The sequence below is a fragment of the Lynx canadensis genome, chromosome B2, assembly GCF_007474595.2.
Source record: "Lynx canadensis isolate LIC74 chromosome B2, mLynCan4.pri.v2, whole genome shotgun sequence".
Classification (NCBI taxonomy): Eukaryota; Metazoa; Chordata; class Mammalia; order Carnivora; family Felidae; genus Lynx; species Lynx canadensis.
This window is the reverse complement of record NC_044307.1, coordinates 3,050,947-3,068,923: the sequence shown is the minus strand read 5'-3', so window position 1 is coordinate 3,068,923 and position 17,977 is coordinate 3,050,947. Positions and strand designations below refer to the sequence as shown.

Genomic DNA, 17,977 nt, shown 5'->3' with positions numbered 1-17,977 from the left:
AAGAAAAAAGAGATGAGTGCTGATCACCATCATCACCATCATCATCACCAGCATCACTGTCATCACCATCATCACTATCACCACCATCATCACCAGCATCATCACCATCATCACTGTCATCACCACTGTCATCACCACCATCACCACCATCATCATCACCATCATCATCAATACCACCATCATCACCATCACCACCATCATCACCACCACCATCATCAATATCACCACCATCATCACCATCATCATCAATATCACCACCATCATCACCATCACCACCATCACCACCATCATCACCATCACCACCACCATCATCATCACCATCATCAATATCACCACCATCACCACCATCGTCATCACCATCATCATCATCAATATCACCACCACCCACCCAACAGTGTGTGTGTGCCAGGCCATAAGATGAAAGCTTGAAAGAGACAGGCTGAGGAAGGTACACAAGAAGGGTATACTGAGTGCAGTTAGCAACATGGTCAGAGTGTTGGGAAGCAGGAGAGAAAGTGAGAGCCGCCTGGCTGAAATGTGTCTCCGTGGAAGTGATGTTTGCTGCAGGGGGAAACAGGCTGGAACAGCAACAACAAAAATGCCACAAAACAGCTTTATGACAGTCCTTAAACTTGTGCTCAGAGTTTTTAAATCCATTGCTAATTGCTAAAGTAGTCTCCTATTCCAAACCGTTAAATTTGCTTAGTTATCAAATTCCTTTTAAAAAGTGTTTCTTTGATTATAAACATGCACAGGCATCACAGAAAATCTGGAAAAAAATTAACTGGTCAACTTAGTATCACAGGCCTCTGAAATAAATCTTCATATTTTCAGGCTATTATCTCTGTAATCATAGGAAAAAGACCAGAGACCAACAGACTCTCCTAGATCAACATTCATTTTCATTCACGTGGCCTTTACATATTTAGGTGGAAATGGCAAATACACTTTCCAATTTCATCTGTTCTTAGAAATCTGCTCGAGACTTTAGAACTGCTTTCCAGTTCCTTTTCACTTGGGACATGATAGCAACCAATTAATAGAGAAAATTTATATTGCACCATTAAGTTTGGGTGGATTCTAGGTAACCCAGCCTTTACCAATAATTTGATTCATTCTTTTTGAGGTTTTATCCAACACCATATTCTTTTTTTTTTTTTTTTTAAATTTTTTTTTTCATCGTTTATTTATTTTTGGGACAGAGAGAGACAGAGCATGAACGGGGGAGGGGCAGAGAGAGAGGGAGACACAGAATCGGAAACAGGCTCCAGGCTCCGAGCCATCAGCCCAGAGCCTGACGCGGGGCTCGAACTCACGGACCGCGAGATCGTGACCTGGCTGAAGTCGGACGCTTAACCGACTGCGCCACCCAGGCGCCCCCAACACCATATTCTTAATCAAGAAAAGATCCCAACCTTCCTACTGCAATAATTAACAGAATTCATATTACTTTATCTCTTAATTTCCTTGAATAGTCATAGTATGTTTAATTTTGGAGGACCCATGGTAATAAATAGTGTGTAGGCCATATCTTTACTGAATCCATAATGATGACCACATCCTCACAATGTAAATCAGAACTGTTGTAGAATAAATAGGTCACAATTTAAGAATCACCTCTGTAAAAGCCCACATTGGTAATAAATAAAATAAATGTGAATCTTAAAGATCAGTTAGTCAGACCTTCAAATTTTTCAGGTGAGTAAATTAAGGTTTAAAGAGGTAAAGTGACTTACCCTAAAGGAAGTAATGCACTCAGTTAGTAACAGAGCTGAGATTAGAACCCAGGACCTCTAAAACCCATAAATGCGCTCTTCCCACTAAGCCATGTGGCCACTCTAGTTGACAGTTTTCATGATCCTTCTGTTTCCCTGGTCTCCACAGCAGCCAGACTCTCAAGGCATTCAGAGGATTTCTCTCCAGTGTAAGATTTTTCGTGTTGAACAGAGGAGTTTTGCTTAACGGTTTTCCTACAGGCAGTATGTATATTTGCTTTCTCGGCACTGTGAATTTTCTGGTGTTTTGTAAGATACGTGCTCTGGCTAAAGGCTTTTCCACATTCATTACATTTGTAGAGTTTCTCTTCAGTATGAGTCTTCTGATGTTTTTTAAGGTCTGTCCCCCGGCTGAAGGCTCTGCCACATTCACTGCACGCATAAGGCTTCTCTCCAGTATGAATGATTTGATGTTGAATGAGGCCTGAGCAGTAACTAAAGGCTTTTCCACATTCACTACATGTATAGGATTTTTCACTAGAATGAGTTTTCTGGTGATTTCTGAGGTTTGTACTCTGACTGAAGGCTTTTCCACACACGTTACACTTATAGGGTTTCTCTCCAGTGTGAGTTCTCTGATGTTGAATAAGTGCTGACCCATCACTAAAGGCTTTTCCGCAGTCATTGCATTTATAGGGCTTCTCTCCAGTATGAATTCTCTTATGTTGAATAAGAGCTGAGCAGAAACTGAAAGCTTTCCCACAGTCGTTACATTCATAGGGCTTCTCACCAGTGTGAGTTCTCTGATGCTGAATATGCCCCGAGCGGTCACTGAAAGCTTTCCCACATTCATTACATCTGTAGGGTTTTTCTCCAGTGTGAACTCTCATGTGTTGTGTAAGGAATGAACTCTGGGCAAAAGTTTTCTCACACTCATGACATTTATATGGTTTATCTCCTGTGTGACTTCTCTGATGTTGAGTAAGGTATGTGCTTCTGCTAAAGGTTTTTCCACATTCCTTACATTCATAGGGTTTCTCCCCAGTATGAGTTCTTTGATGGCGAGTGAGAGCTGAGTAGTTACCAAAGGCTTTCCCACATTCACGACACTCATAGGGCTTCTCCCCAGTGTGAATCCTTTGATGCTGGATAAGGGCTGAACAGTCACTAAAGGCATTCCCACATTCACTGCACCTGTATGGTTTCTCTCCAGTATGTGTTCTCTGGTGTTGAATCAGGTCGGAGCAGTAGCTGAAAGCTTTCCCACAGTCATTACATTCATGAGGTTTCTCCCCAGTGTGAATGATATGATGTCGAATAAGAGCGGAGTGATCACTGAAGGCTTTTCCACAGGCATTACATTCATAGGGCTTTTCTCCTGTATGAATTCTTTGATGTTGAGTAAGATGTGCACTCTGACTGAAGGTTTTACCACATTCACTGCATTCGTAAGGTTTCTCTCCAGTATGAATTCTCTGATGTAGAGTAAGATGCGTGCTCTGGCTAAAAGCCTTTCCACATTCAAGACATTTATAGGGTTTCTCACCAGTGTGAATTCTTTGATGCTGAGTAAGGTATGTGCTACGACTAAACGTCTTACCGCATTCAGTGCACTCATAAGGTCTCTCCCCACTATGAATTCTCTGATGTTGAATAAGGACTGAACAATAACTGAAGGCCTTCCCACATTCATTGCATTTGTAGGGCTTTTCCCCTGTGTGAGTCTTCTGATGGTTTGTCAGGTGGGAACTCTGGTTAAATCCCTTTCCGCATTCGTTACATCTGTAGGCTCGCTCTCCAGTATGCGTTCTTTCATGTTGAATAAGAGTGGTGTGGTCTCTTAAGGCTTTCCCGCATCCACTACATTCACAAGGTCTCTTTCCATCACACTCCCTTTGTATAATTAAGTCTGAGTTTTGTTGGAAGCTTTTCCCACGTGTAGCATGTTCACGAACACACCGTTCTACAGGCTCACACTGCTCCGAAACTATTGATTGTACAGTGACAGCTTTTCCAAATTCATTAGCTTCTATACCTCTTTCTTGGGCAGGAATTTCCATGCAGGTGACTTTATCTCGTCCCAGATGTGCTGATTCTTAAACTGTTCTCTGGGTCTCCAGGTACCTCCCAACACAGACTTTATCTTTGTAAGTTCTTCCGTGTTTATTCCTCGGGATGGAATTTCTTTGAAAATGTCCTGCTGCTGTAGTGTTGACTTCTCGGCTTCAGGTCCAGACTCGCCATCTGCAAGACATGAAAGTCCAAAGCTGGAATATAAGAAGCTGCTCTGTGAGGAATGGGGTAATGAAGCTGTAAACACTGAGATCATACAACAGGGGGATGTAAATATTACCTGCTCTCTGGGGAGGAAATGCTAGTGGTGTGAAGGGGTTGGAGCTAAATGAAAGTGACCGAAGGGAATGGAGCAAACACGGTCAGGTGAGAAGGTGGTTCAGGAAAAGTCTAAACTGAAGAGATTACAAAAAAGAAGAACATGAAGATGAGGAGGTATTAGGAAAGGAGAACTGTGATCAAAGAGAAATGGCTTCTAGGGAGTCTTCTGTGAGAAAAGTACTTAATCAGCATTGAAACTATTATCCTAAAGCCCATTAAGAGCTCTTTAAATGTCTCTTTAAAAAACCTTTTCTTTCGGGGCGCCTGGGTGGCTCCGTCAGTGAAGTGTCCGGCTTTAGCTCAGGTCATGATCTCACGATTCGTGGGTTTGAGCCCCGTGTCGGGCTCTGTGCTGACGGCTGGGAGCCTGGAGCCTGCTTCCGATTCTGTGTCTCCCTCTCTCTCTGCCCCTCCCCCACTCACACTCTATCTCTCTCTCTCAAAAATGAATAAACGTTAAAAAAAAGAAAACTTTTCTTTTTGAGCCTGATGTTGGGTGCAGAGATTACATAAAAAGAAAAGCTTAAAAACAACAACAACAAAAACATTTCTTTTAAATTTGTTTTTTTTACTTACACAAAACAATACTTTTACCTAATTCCCCTTTGGTGAATAACTGCTACTGACATTACTGTTTTACATTTAATGTAAGAAGAGGGAAAGAGAAGGAAAATTTGAATAGGGAGAAATCTACTCTTTTGCAATGAAAAATAATTCTCATGGCTTTCCAAGGACAACGTATTTCTTTTTTACTCTCAGTCATGGACAGAAAGACAAGAAACACTATGAATAGAAGACAAACAAGAGAGATGACCCTTCATCTTCTATGTTAGCGTGTCTAGAAGTAGTCTTTAATTATGGGTTCACGCTTAAGACCGAGTTACCGATGTGCTGGTTGAAAGTTAAGTGCTTGTGTGTAAGGACATGATAAATGATGGGTTTCATCGCAGGACTGCTGGGCACGGACTTGGCTGTTTCATTAGACGACCCCCAAGTGTTAGCACCTATGCAGTCTTTTACTTTGGGCTGGTAAGGTTCCCCAGAAGGGATAGTAAACAGTAGATTTGTTCACTTAAACATCCGTTTTCAGTGATCACGGCATATCACAGGCAAGCATTAAACACAAGGAATTAGTGGTCTTATTAACTGTATTCCCAACATTCAACGTTCATTCCTCATGTAACTCATCATTCCTTCTCCTGCCCCCAAAGTCTTTCTTTCCTTCCTGATTTTGCCCACCTAAATCTTGACCATATTTTAGAGCCCCACTCAAATTACATAAGTCCCATGACAGTCTTAACTCCCATTTTCCAGATCTCCCACAATATTTACTGTACTGTTTCAACTTCTAATTTCAATACCTAAAAGCCATGCCTTTTGTTGTTTACCCCTTATCTGATGTGCACATATTTGTGTCTCCAGAGTTACTGTTTCTTGTCTTGGGGGGAAAGAAACTTGGAAGACTCTTTTGGCTGTGGAGCTAACAGTTATTGAATTTATTCCGAGCTGACCCACAATATTGACATAGTTAATTCTCCTAAAAACCCTGTGAGGTGGAAAACAGGATCTTACTTTAAGAGGTTCAGGGTGCTGAAGTCACTTGCCTCAAGTTACACGTAAGCCAGAATTCCAGAGTTGAATCTTAATCTCTGCTGCCCTAGGGAGCTGCCTGATGGAGCAGAGGATAGTGGGTAAAGACACAGAAAATCCAGAGCTTTAATCCCACTTTTCTACGACTATCTGTGTGACATCAGGGGAAGCCCTCCCATCTGGCCTCTTTCCAGTCCTCAATACCACTTACGGTGTGAATTTTTTCCAAATACTTAAATTCTTCTCATACTTTCGAGATGGAGGTCCTTCGTGAGCTGACCCATCACCAGTCAGCCTCGCCATTTGTCACTCTCACACACACCCTACACTCCAGCCACCCTGTGTCCACTTCCTAGCACTCATCAAGTCTCTCACGTCTCCCTGCACTTGATCTTTTGTCCAGAACTGCCCTTGAACCACCTACTGTTTGCTATGCCGATTCCTGCTCATTCTTCAGGATTCAGTCCTAACGTCACCTGTTCTAGGCTCCTTATCTATGTTCTCTTAGCCTCTGTCATCATAAAATAATTGTTCCTACAAATAATAACAGCTAATATTTAACAAGTGCTTATGCTTTGAACAGTCACTGTTCTAAGTACTTTACATGTATTTAATCACTTATCCTTTACTGGAACTCCATGGGTAGAAGCTATTTTTGTCTCCATTTTACGAGTGAGGGAAGGGGCATAAACCCATAAAGCCCTGTGCACCGACCTCTAGCCACGTGTGGCTGCTGGACACCAGAAACATGGCCACGCCAAACTGAGCTGTACTCTGTGTAAAATACACACCAGATTTTGAAGATTAAAAAAAAAAAAGGAAAATGTCCCATTAATAACTTTTTATATTGATTACGTGTTAAGTTTTACACACACGGGATTTAAAAAAAAAGATATCCTTAAAGTTAATTCTACTTGTTTCTCATTACTTTTCTTAAACATGACTAGTAGGAAATTTTTTAAATGACACATGTGGTTTGCATTATATTTCTACTGGTCATGTTGGCTTAGAGAGTTTAGGGCATTTGTGCAAAGGCTGCACAGCTAGTAAGTGGCAGAGCCAGGATTAAAGCCAGCCCCAGAGCCCCTTCTTCACCACTGCTCCCATGCTGTGTCCGCACTACTCCATCACGGCACCCACCAGTGTTTTCACTGGACGTTGAGCTTCTGGAGGTCACGGACTAAAGTCTTTAACCTCCGAGCCCTCAACTCCTGGCATGGTTTTTGGCGCACAGACTATGCCTGACGAATGCTTGGTGAGTGGACAAATGCTGGTGGTTTTCTTAGGAAAACGTCCCAATGACAGCCGTTTTCAAAGATAAGTCCGGCCAGGTGTGTGTGTGGGCGTGTTTGTTTGTTGTTGTCCTTTTTTGGCAACCAAGCCCTAGAAATTACTTAAAGCTAAAGGTGAGTTAAAGCCATTACCCTGATATTTGGAGCAGTACATGTTTGAGAGCATCTACTGCATAAACGCTAAGAGGGATTTTCAGCCCGTAAACCAAAACAACCACTGCAGAACAACTTTTCGCAGATACCCGTTAAGAGGCACAAACAGAAACCACTGAAGGAACCCACGGACGAGTCAGAAAGTCAGGCGAACTGGAGCTCTGCGCTGTCACGCACAGCATGAGAAGGTGGGTTCGTGAAGGACAGCGGACTCAATAGATACAAGGAGGCTAAGGAAATCGGACTCTTCTGAAAGAAAAGGAGTAACGCTCTTTGTAAGTACACGGGGTACGGTGGGGAGAGACAGCCAACTCGTAGAATACACAGACACGGCGGGCGCGCTGGACTCCTGACACTGGGAATTTAAAACTACTGTAATTAATAAGCTAAATGGTCGAATGGAGAAGGTAGACAGCAGGCAAGAGCAGATGGGCAGTGTAAGCACAACCAGAAAGACATGCTAGAGATTTAAAACACAACCAGCAGAAACGAAGAGTGCCTTCGAAGAACTCACTAGCAGACTGGACACCACTGACAGGACCGTCTCCAAGAGAATGCAGCAACGGGACCCCCAAAACCTAAAAAGCAAAAAGCATAAAGTCTGGAAAAAAAAAAAAAAACAGAACAGACCCTTGGGGTCCCTGTCCCAGGTATCTCTTCGTCTGGCTGTTCATCTGTAAACTTTATCGCGTCCTTGACAATCCACTAAATGGTCAACCTAAGCGTTTCCCTGGGTCCTGTGCGCTGTCCTGGCAAATGATCTAATCCAAGGAGGGAGGTCATGGGACCCTCTGACTTGTAGCCAAGTCAGACAGGGGTCGCGGGCAATCCGGGGACCCGCTACTTGCCACCGGCATCTGAAGTGGGGGGGGGCCGTCCTGTGAGACTGAGCACGTACCCCCTGGGGTCCTCGCTAGCTCTGATTAGGGTCAGAACTGAACTGGACACCCAGCTGGTGTCACAGAGAATTGCACATTTTACCATTATAATAATGCCTCCTGATTATCTTTCTCCTTCCAAGTATTTTTAGGATACCTCTGCTTTTGGTGCTCGCTTCGACGGCACATATACTCGGATACCTCTGTTTTGGAATAAATGACCTTTATTCTTTCAACCAATATTTATTGAACCCGCTGCTCAGTACTGACAATACAGAGCTTAACAAAACATGGTACCTGATCGCACAGAGCTGAGCGTCCAGGAGATAAACAATAACCAAACAGTCACACAAACAAATATGTAACTATAGCTGTGACGGGTGTCATAGAGAAGAGTCGTGTGAGGCCATGAGCGTCTTTAATAAGGCGATCTGACCTGGTCGGGGTTTCGGCGGGGTTTACTTGAAGAGACGATGCTGGACCAAATCCCGAGGGATCAGTAGGAGCCACCGGGGCGACAAGATAAAGAAAAGCGCCCCGAGCAGAGGAAGCAGCAGCTGGTGCGAAGGCAGCATCACTCCAGGGGACACGTGAGGGTGACACGCTGAAGGGGGCCGCGTGCACGGAGCAGACCAGGTGTATGAACGAACGGGGGGTGGGGGGTGGGTGGAGAATGCCACTGCAGGGGGAGAGGCCAGCTCTGGGAGGTCACGGCCCGGGCAAGAGCGTACGGTCTTCAACCTGACACAGGAAGAAGCCATCTCAGAGGAGGGGACAGAAGATGACAAAAGCAGATCTGGGTGCTAGAAGGGCTCTCTCTCTGACAGGGAGTAGGGAGGTGGAAAGGCCAGAACGGACACGAAACAGTGCTGTGTGGATGCTGCAGAAATCTAGGCGAGATGAGAACGCGGATTAGAGAGAAAGTGAGCAGAGACAGAAAGAAGGGACACATTGGCAATACGCGTAGGAGGCAACGTTGACAGGGCGTGGTGACAAGCCGGACACGCGGGCGAGACAGAAGGGGCTGTAATGGTGCACTTCTGGGTCCCTGGCTAACGTGACTGGGAGATGGGCCTCTTTTTTTTTTTTTCTAATTTTTTTTTAACGTTTATTTATTTTTGAGACAGAGAGAGAGACAGAGCATGAACGGGGGAGGGTCAGAGAGAGGGAGACACAGAATCTGAAACGGCTCCAGGCTCTGAGCAGTCAGCACAGAGCCCGACGCGGGGCTCGAACTCACGGACCGCGAGATCTTGACCTGAGCCGAAGTCGGCCGCCCAACCGACTGAGCCACCCAGGCGCCCCGAGATGGGCCTCTTTACCACGACAAGGCACACTGACAGACGACCAAGCGTGTCTTTTGGATTTTTTTTTCCCTGATTGTTGCCGAAGCGATTAAGTTCTTCAGGATGAAGGAAAATGACACCAGATGGAAATTCTGATCCCCACAAAGAAATTTAAAGTATTAGAAATGGTAAATATCTGGGTAAATTAAAATGTAAGAGCTTGCTTTTATCCAATTTTTTATCATACATACGACTATGTAAAGGAAAAATTATAACACTGCCTAGTACAATTCGTAACATATGTACAGGTAATACATGAGCCAGCTAGAACAAAAGAATGGAGTGTGGTAATTGGACCTATGTGGTTGTAAGGTTTCCACATTTTTACGGGAAGTGAAATGTTAATGCTAAGAAGACTGAAGAATTAAGGATGTATATTGTAATCCCTAGAGGAACTGCTAAAAATAATAATGAAAAGGAGCACAGCTCCTTTTTAGCACAGCTAAAAAGCTAATAGGAAAACTTAAAACAAATATTTAAAAGTATTTAAATGGTCCACAAAACAGAAGAAAAGGAAACTCAAGGGAAAACAAAGGGATGAACAATGGTGAGACAAACCCAAACGTATCAGTAATTACAGTAAATTCAAATAGTCGAAACCAGAGGTTGACAAATTATGGCCTGAGGGCCAATCTGGCCGATACCGGTTTCTGAAAATAAAGTTTTACTGGATCATAGCTGCACCCATTCATTTACACACCATCTACCGTGGTTTCTCTCTCTTTTTTTTTTTTTTAACGTTTATTTATTTTTGAGACAGAGAGAGACAGAGCATGAATGGGGGAGGGTCAGAGAGAGAGACACACAGAATCTGAAACAGGCTCCGGGCTCTGAGCTGTCAGCACAGAGCCCAACACGGGGCTCCAACTCACGGACCGCGAGATCATGACCTGAGCCGAAGTCGGCCGCCCACCCGACTGAGCCACCCAGGCGCCACCCCCCCCCCCCCGCGGCTTTCTCTTTATTGGCAGAGTGGCAGAGTTGAGTGAATGGCCCACCAAGGCTGAAGTATTTACCATTTGGCTCTTAAAGAAAAACGTCTGTCTAATCCTCCTCTAAGCTTTCCGATTAAAAGGCAGAGATCAAGATAGAGAAGACAAACTATATACTTTCTACAAGAGACATTACTTCCTATGTGAAGTCATAGATCAAGGGTAAATGGATAGAGACAGATTTATTATGCAAACTGTAAGAAGGCTGGATGGCTATATTGTCAGATAATAACAGATTTCAAGATAGAATATTGTCAGAGCTGAAGAGGGACGTTTCTTCATGTTCAACAGCCATCTCTCAACAATTGACCACATGCACTTTAAAAAACAGTAAGGACACAGAAGATCTGAATGACATTGCCAGACTCCTTGACCTGTTTGCTATTTAGTACACAACATCTGACGACTGCTGAATCCACACTTTAAGTCCCCAGGGACATTCACTAGGACAGACCAGATGCCAGGCCAGAACAATTCTCAGTAGGTTTAAACAGATGGGAATCAGCAGCCGAGCTGGGACTTGCCCTTCTAGCCACAATGAACTTCTAGCTACGGTGAAATAACAAGAAGCAGGTTTATCCTCCTGCCTGGAACAACCAAGAAATATATGAACAATGACAAAACTGGAGGTGACAATATGGATTTCGACAGAGGACAAAATATATAAAACAATGGTAAGATACCAGACATCCAGTAATAAAGGTGACCCCTGCCCTGGTGTGGTAGGCAGCCTATGAAATGACCCTCAATGACCCGGGACCCATTCCCAGCCTTGTGTAATTCCCTTCTCTTGAGTAACATGTGTCAACCAATAAAATATTGCAACACTGAGGGAATGATGAGGTTACTAAAGAATGTTATTTCCATCCTGGTAGCGGACTCTTTCTCTTGCTGACTCTGAAGAGGCTGAAACACTGGAGGTCTGTGTGGCACGGAACCGAAGGTGGCCTCCATCCACGAGCCGACAAGAAGCTAAGTTCCTCGGTCCAAGAACTCAACAAACCGAATCCTGCCAACAACCACTTAAGTAAGTTAGGAAGTGAATCTTTCCCCGCTTGAGCCTTCGGATAAGATCTCAGACCTCGCTGATGCCTTGATTGCAGCCCTTGCAAAAGACCGTGAAGTAGAGGATCCAGTTAAGCCATGTTCCATTCCTGACCCTGGGATAATAATGCATGCTGTTTTAAGCCTGCAAAGTGTCGGGGGTGACTTGTTATATAGCAAGAGATAACTAATCTCTCCAACTGCCTGCCTGCAGAGTTTCCAGACTGTAGCATAAGGTTAGGGAATCCATATGTAAGAACTGAACAGGGGGAGTGCGGAGTCTGGGGAGGCCCATGTGGCCGGAGTTTGCTGAACAGAGTAGTGGGAAAAGAGACTTGTAGAGAGAACTCTGGAGATCTTCAGAGGGCCCCCCTTGAGTATATAGCAAGGTGTACATCACCATATGCATGTGAGGAAACTACTCGAGGCCAGGAAAAGAACTATTTAAAAGTATTAGAGGTAACGGTGCACAGAGCTCACACAGGGCCCATTTTGACAGCCAAACTAGGAAATTGCATGATACACGAAATACTGCATTGAATCCACAGAACGGTCATCTTAGCATGAGGAAAAAATTAGCCCTAGGCTGAGAACTGCTTCGATCCCACTTAACAGATCTTAAAAGCAAGACCTGGAAGGATCAAATTGTTTCCAAGTATCCCAGATAAAAGCTCAGAAATGCCTTTAGGAACACAAAACTACCTAGCACTCAAAAAGAAAAATTTATAATGCCTGGCATCCAAACAAAGATCACTAGAGGAAAAAAAAAGAATAAAATTACAACCCACAATGAAAAAGAATCAGTCAAATGAAACTAATCTGAATGAACAGAGGTGAGAATTACAATTAATACAGCTACAGTCCACGTGTCCAAATAAGTAGAGAGCAGTGGAGGAAATTTAAAAAAAAGGTTCAAACAGAATTTCTAGAAATAAAAAACGAATGATCAAGATGAAAAATGCACTGATGGGTCAATGGCAAAGTAGACACTGCAAACATAAAGGTTAGTGAATTTCAGATAGCAACAGAAACATTCCAAAAATAAATAGATAATTTTTTTTTAAAGAATGAACAGCGTATCAGTGAGGTGGGGGGCAAATTTAAACAGACTAATATTTGTGCACTTGAAATCTACAGACTGGGGGAGTGGGGCAGAAAAAGTATGTCAGGAAATAGTGGCTGAAAACTGTACAAATCTGATGAAAACTACAGACCCGCAGACCCAAGAAGTTCAACAAACTCTAAGCTCAGAAACATGGAGAAAACTAAACCAATGCATATAATAATCAATTTAGTCAAAACCAGTGATAAAGAGAAAATCTTAAAAATCAGCCAGAGAGAAAAAAGACACATTGCATACAGAAGAACACAGACAACACGTCAGAAACCATGCGATCAAGAGGACGATGGAGGAACTTCTTTAAAAGTTCCTTACAAACAGAAAACTACCTGTCACCTTAGAAGTGTATATACAGAGGAAATGCCTTTCAAAAATGAAAGTAAAATAAAGGCATTTTTCAGATGTAAGAAGACTGAGATCATTCACAATATATTTTCTGAGAAAAATGGAATTAGCAACCAGTCACAATAAGATATCCAGAAAAAATCGCCATATAATTAGAAATTAAACAGTGCTAAATCAATTATTCAAGAAATTATTATTTTTTAAATTTTTTAAGAAGTGTATTTATTTGGCAAGAGAGAGAGCAAGTGCATGTGTAGGCACAAGCAGGGGAGGGACAGGGAGGAGGAGAGAGAATCCCAAGTAGGCTCTGCGCCATCAGCATAGAGCCCGATGTGGGGATCGAACTCGCAAACTGCGAGATCATGACCTGAGCGGAGATCAGGAGTCAGGTGCTTAACAGACTGTGCCACCCAGGAGCCCCTTTATTTATCTTCTTATAAAGTTATAAGAAATGTAAGAAAATATTTTGAACATAATGATAACATACATAACAAATCAAAATTTGTGAGCTATAGCTATAGGAGCACTGAGTAGAACTGTCCACAATAACTTCGGAAATGAGGAAAACTTTCTGTCCCTGGGCTGTCAAATACAGCAGTGGCCATAAGGATTTGAAATATGGCTAGTACAAGTAAGGAGGTGAGCGCTTAATTTCATTTCATTTTAATTAATTTAACTTTAAATAGCCACCTATGGCTAGGGGGTTCTTCAATCGGGACAATACAGTTCTAGATCTTGATTTTGGTAGACGTTTCACAACCATAAACAATTGTTAAAACTCAAACCATTCCAATAAAATTGATGAAGACAATTGTATGTAAATACACCTCAAAGCTGGGCAAAAAATAGGAAGGGTACAGTTGCAAAGGTGTATAAACTATGAAGAGGGAGAAGGGAAAATTAAAGGTCTTGAAAATGTAGGATGGATGGGATCCAAGGCGCAGACAGAAGGGCAGACAGCCCTCTACTAACATGGGAGGGATAAAGAATGTGATGACACAGATCTGGGCAGATTCATGTTGGTTTCAGGGGGGTGAAAGGGTTCTCAGCCGAGAGACTGTATTTTCCTTGCCATCTGTGAAGAAAATAGAGTGGTTCAAGGTTTGAGGAGGCCAGAACTGAAATCTTCCTTACAACCACAGAGTTTTGTTTCTGTTTTCAGTGATTACTTTGTTTTCAATGATTTTTCTATAAAGGCAACTACCATCGAAATCAAGGTACTTTGTTCTGAGTTTTTACTAAGATTCGGTCAGTTTTTTGGTTTTTTTGTTTTTTTGTTTTTGTTTTTTTTTGAGCCTGAGTTGCAGTGCGTTCCTTTTTCTTTCTCCTTTATCCTAAAGTTAGGGCATTATATAGCCTTAAGAATTATGTACGTTAGTTTTACCCATTTCATAAATTTCATTTCAGGATAGAAATGAGGGCATTCCACAATACTTGTAATAAAAAAGGGCCTGCTGAGTCTGAAAAAGTGGAGAACCACGGATACGCTGGGTCATTTAACCTCACAGCAACTCCCTGATAAAGTTACTCAAAAAAGTTAAGTAACTGGTCTCAGGTCACCACACAATCAATAAATCTCAAACCAGCATTCAAATTCAGACCGGTTTGCTTTTCAAAACCAGGCTGAATGAAAACTTATGTTCACAGAAAAACCTGTACCTGAACATTTAGAGCAGCATAATTCATAATTACCAGAACCGGGAAACAATCTAAATGTTCTTTAACAGGTAAGCAGATGAAAAACAAACAAACTACGGTCTATCTATTTAGTGGAATATTACTGAGCGGTACGGAACTCACACAAGACAAACGAGTCTCCAAGGCCTGGTGCTGAGTGACAGAAGCCAGCCCCAGGAGGTTATACAGAGTCAGATTCCATCTCTAGGACGTTCTGGAAAAGACAAAAGGAGAGAGATGGGGCACGGTCTGCGGCTACCGGCGGTCAGCAGTGGGGGGCAGGGGTGACCACGATAAAGGCAGCAGTGGGGGCAGGGGTGACCACGATAAAGGCAGGTGCGTGGAGTGCATCCTGCCGGTGCTGGTGGCTGCACCTGTCCGTACAGCTGTGAGATCGGCACGCCCCCCTGCGGTACGGTGACTTTGAAACTGATCAAACCAGGCCTTCTTCCTTGAACCGCGAAGGATAAAAGGCCGGCGTGGGAGGAGGGGTCCCGGGGAGCGACACCGGAGGGGCTTTGCTAGGGGCTCCACACAGATCCCACCTGTCTCCCCACCTTCGCGAAGAGCTCCTCCCCTCGTGCTCTCTGAGCCCCCGGGGAAGCGACAGGACAGTCGTGTCCCCACGTCCCGGCTCCACCTCACCCCACACCCCGCCCGGCCGAGGTCTCACCTCTCCCGGCGGGGCCTCTCGCAGGCTGCCTCCCGGCGCTACCGCAGCTCTGCTCCCTCAATGGCTCGGGGGGGGGGGGAGGGGGCGAGTCCCCTCCGCTCCTCCCTGCGGGACCCCCAGGCCGCGCGTGGGACCACCAGGGCCGCTAGGGCCGGGCTCCGAGGCCCGGAGGCCGCCTCACCCGGGAGACCGAGACCCTCGAAGACACCGCGCAGATCCGGGCCCGGGGGGGTGGGCGTGCCGAACCCCGACCCCGCCCCTCTCGAGGGCCACAGCCGGCGCAGGTGAAAAGGCGACCCCCCCGCCCCTTCCGAAAGGGCAAGGCCCTGCGAAACTTCGGGGCCTGCAAGACCTGACCCACCAGTCCCGAGCCAGGGGCACCGACTACCAGGTCCCCGTCCCAAAGGAACTACGCCTGAGCAGCTCTCGGCTCCACAGGACCCGCTCTTTCTCCGCAAACAATTCCCAGCCACGTCTGCGGCTGCGCGGACTCGACTGGGCGGAGGGGGGCGGGTCTGCAGACGTCCACGTGACCCTAACTGGGCGGGGTCTGGGCGTGGCCGCTGGAGAGCCGGGCTTGTCTGGGAGAACGTTCGGTGTACAGTCCTGGTCTGGTCGGTGCGGCACAGCCTCGGGGAGTGGGGTTTTCGTGAGTAACTCGCGTGCAATTTAGTTCCTCGGTTTTACAGCACTGACTCTGCTCTCGTAAGCGAAGGAGAAAGGAAGCTTCCTGCTATCTTCTCTCGACATACATTGAACCACTAAAATCCCAGAGCCACAGGAAAATCAGATTCCATAGCAACAGGCAATGATTATTAAACGCATACTGTGTGCCAGGCACTCTTCTCCGCGCTTTGTATGTATTATCTCGTTTGAGAAAGCGAAGTCAGCTCTGCCATTAACCAGACTCAGATGACACGGATAGAGCCTGCTGCAAAGTTAACAGCAAATATTTCTCCCCAACTGGTCATACATATTGCAGTTGTGAAATTTCACAGAGTTTATTTTTTTTAATCTTTATTTATTTTTGAGAGAGAGACAGCGTGTGAGCAGGGAGGAGCAGAGAGAGAGGGAGATACAGAATCGGAGCTGTCAGCACAGAGCCTGACGTGGGGCTTGAACTGTGAGATCAGGACCCGAGGTGAAGTTGGAGGCTTAACCGACTGAGCCACCCAGGCGCACAATGATCCTCTTTAAAGATTTCCTACGTTCTTACTAATGGCATGCCCACCTTTGCCTTGCTACTCCCACTTTTTTTTTTTTTTTAAGAAAAAACTAGTGAGAAATCTTTGCTAAAATCAGAGACCGTCAGAAACTATTTGACATCGTTCTCAGGATAAATCAACATCCCACTCTTGCCAGGGGAATTCGAGCCATTTTCAACAGAAACAATCTCTATTTCCAAACCGGGTGCAGAGCTTCAGATACAGCATTTTCACACACAACATGTCACGTTTATGTTAACTTGGAGATTTCTAAAACAACAGGCTTGCGTCTGTTTTTTAATCCAGACCGAACTTACATTGAGCCCATCAAAAAAAAAAAAATGCTGCTTTATCTAATTTTACCTAAAATTTACTCTTCCTCGAAATCCTACAATAACCCTGCTTCATTCTTTGTGAGATGGTCCACGTTTCTACTGGTAAGGGTCTACCTTGTTGCAGCGAATGAATAAACCGAATTTTGTTGGACTATACATTTATTCCTGGTAGTCCTTATCAGATGTGTTTTAGCACATTTCACCTCAAAACATAAGCTCCAACAGAGACTGGCACATTGTAGATAATCAAATAATTTTTGAATAAATGATTGATGTCATTATTAACCTCATTTTACAGATGAGAAAATGGTCTCAGAGAGGTTAAATACCTTGCCCAAGGTCACCCATGATTTGGCTACAGGAGCTCACTTTTTTTTTTTTTTACAGTTCACATTCTTAATTGTTGCGCTGTGTGCCCTAATGCTCACCCAAGATAGGTCGTGCTTAAAATTTCACAACTAGCAAATGTCCAAACTGGGATTAGAGTCCATGTCTAATCCCAGTCCAATTATTCTCCTACTCTATCTACTGTGGGGTGTGTGTGTGTGTGTGTGTGTGTGTGTGAGAGAGAGAGAGAGAGAGAGAGAGATGTATACTCTAGCTCATCTGCCGCCTGACTTTGGATAGACACCGATATTTTTACCAATGACAATATCTCCAAGATCCAAACACTGTCATATTTCAGATGGAAAGTCTCAGATTCCATCCCTCAGTAAGGTATAGCCTTGATGTTGCTTGTTCATTCTAACAGTGAAGGAGGTGAGTGAAAGGGCCCAGCACTGAGAAGCACCTCAGTGGCTGTAAGAAGTCAGTAATGAGCAGAGAAGAACACCTCCTGGTGCTGAACAAGTGTCATCTCCAAAAACGTCTTGTTCCTCCATCAGTGGATGAGCCTGAAAAGACAACCATCAATGGATTCGTCTGATCGTCTCTCTACATTTCTTGAGTCTCATATCCTTACATCTAATCAAGCCTCCGAGAATGGGCGGGATTCTGAGACCCCTCAGTGTGAGGCACTCTCTCTCAGTAGATGACACAAGGAACATCTGAAAGAAATTAGGGACAGTTAAGAGAGTCAAACACAGCTCAGAATTATCTAGAACGTCATTGCTCCCAAATGAAAAATTGCCATGAAGATTCAAATAAAGCAAAATTGGAAAAACAAAAGCAATTCTATCTGGAAAAATTAAAAACTACAAAAGCATTGTCAGCATAAAC

General features: G+C 44.2%; 1 protein-coding gene across 2 annotated transcripts; it reads right to left on the bottom strand.

Annotated features, from left to right (window-relative positions):
• Window positions 1–1,387: 1,387 nt before the first annotated feature.
• Window positions 1,388–15,669, bottom strand: LOC115514734 (zinc finger protein 883-like). 2 transcript variants are annotated; one of them, XM_030316867.2, is made up of 3 exons: window positions 15,220–15,669; window positions 14,670–14,760; window positions 1,388–3,959 (listed from the first exon to the last, which is right to left on the bottom strand). In XM_030316867.2, exon 3 carries the CDS (start codon window positions 3,773–3,775, stop codon window positions 1,853–1,855), a length of 1,923 nt encoding a protein of 640 aa, XP_030172727.1. In that variant the 5' UTR covers window positions 3,776–3,959; window positions 14,670–14,760; window positions 15,220–15,669; the 3' UTR covers window positions 1,388–1,852. The 2 variants fall into 2 exon arrangements, 1 of the variants encoding a protein (XP_030172727.1); XR_003969079.2 differs by lacking the exon at window positions 1,388–3,959 and adding an exon at window positions 13,296–13,944.
• Between the last annotated feature and the right edge of the window lie 2,308 nt (window positions 15,670–17,977).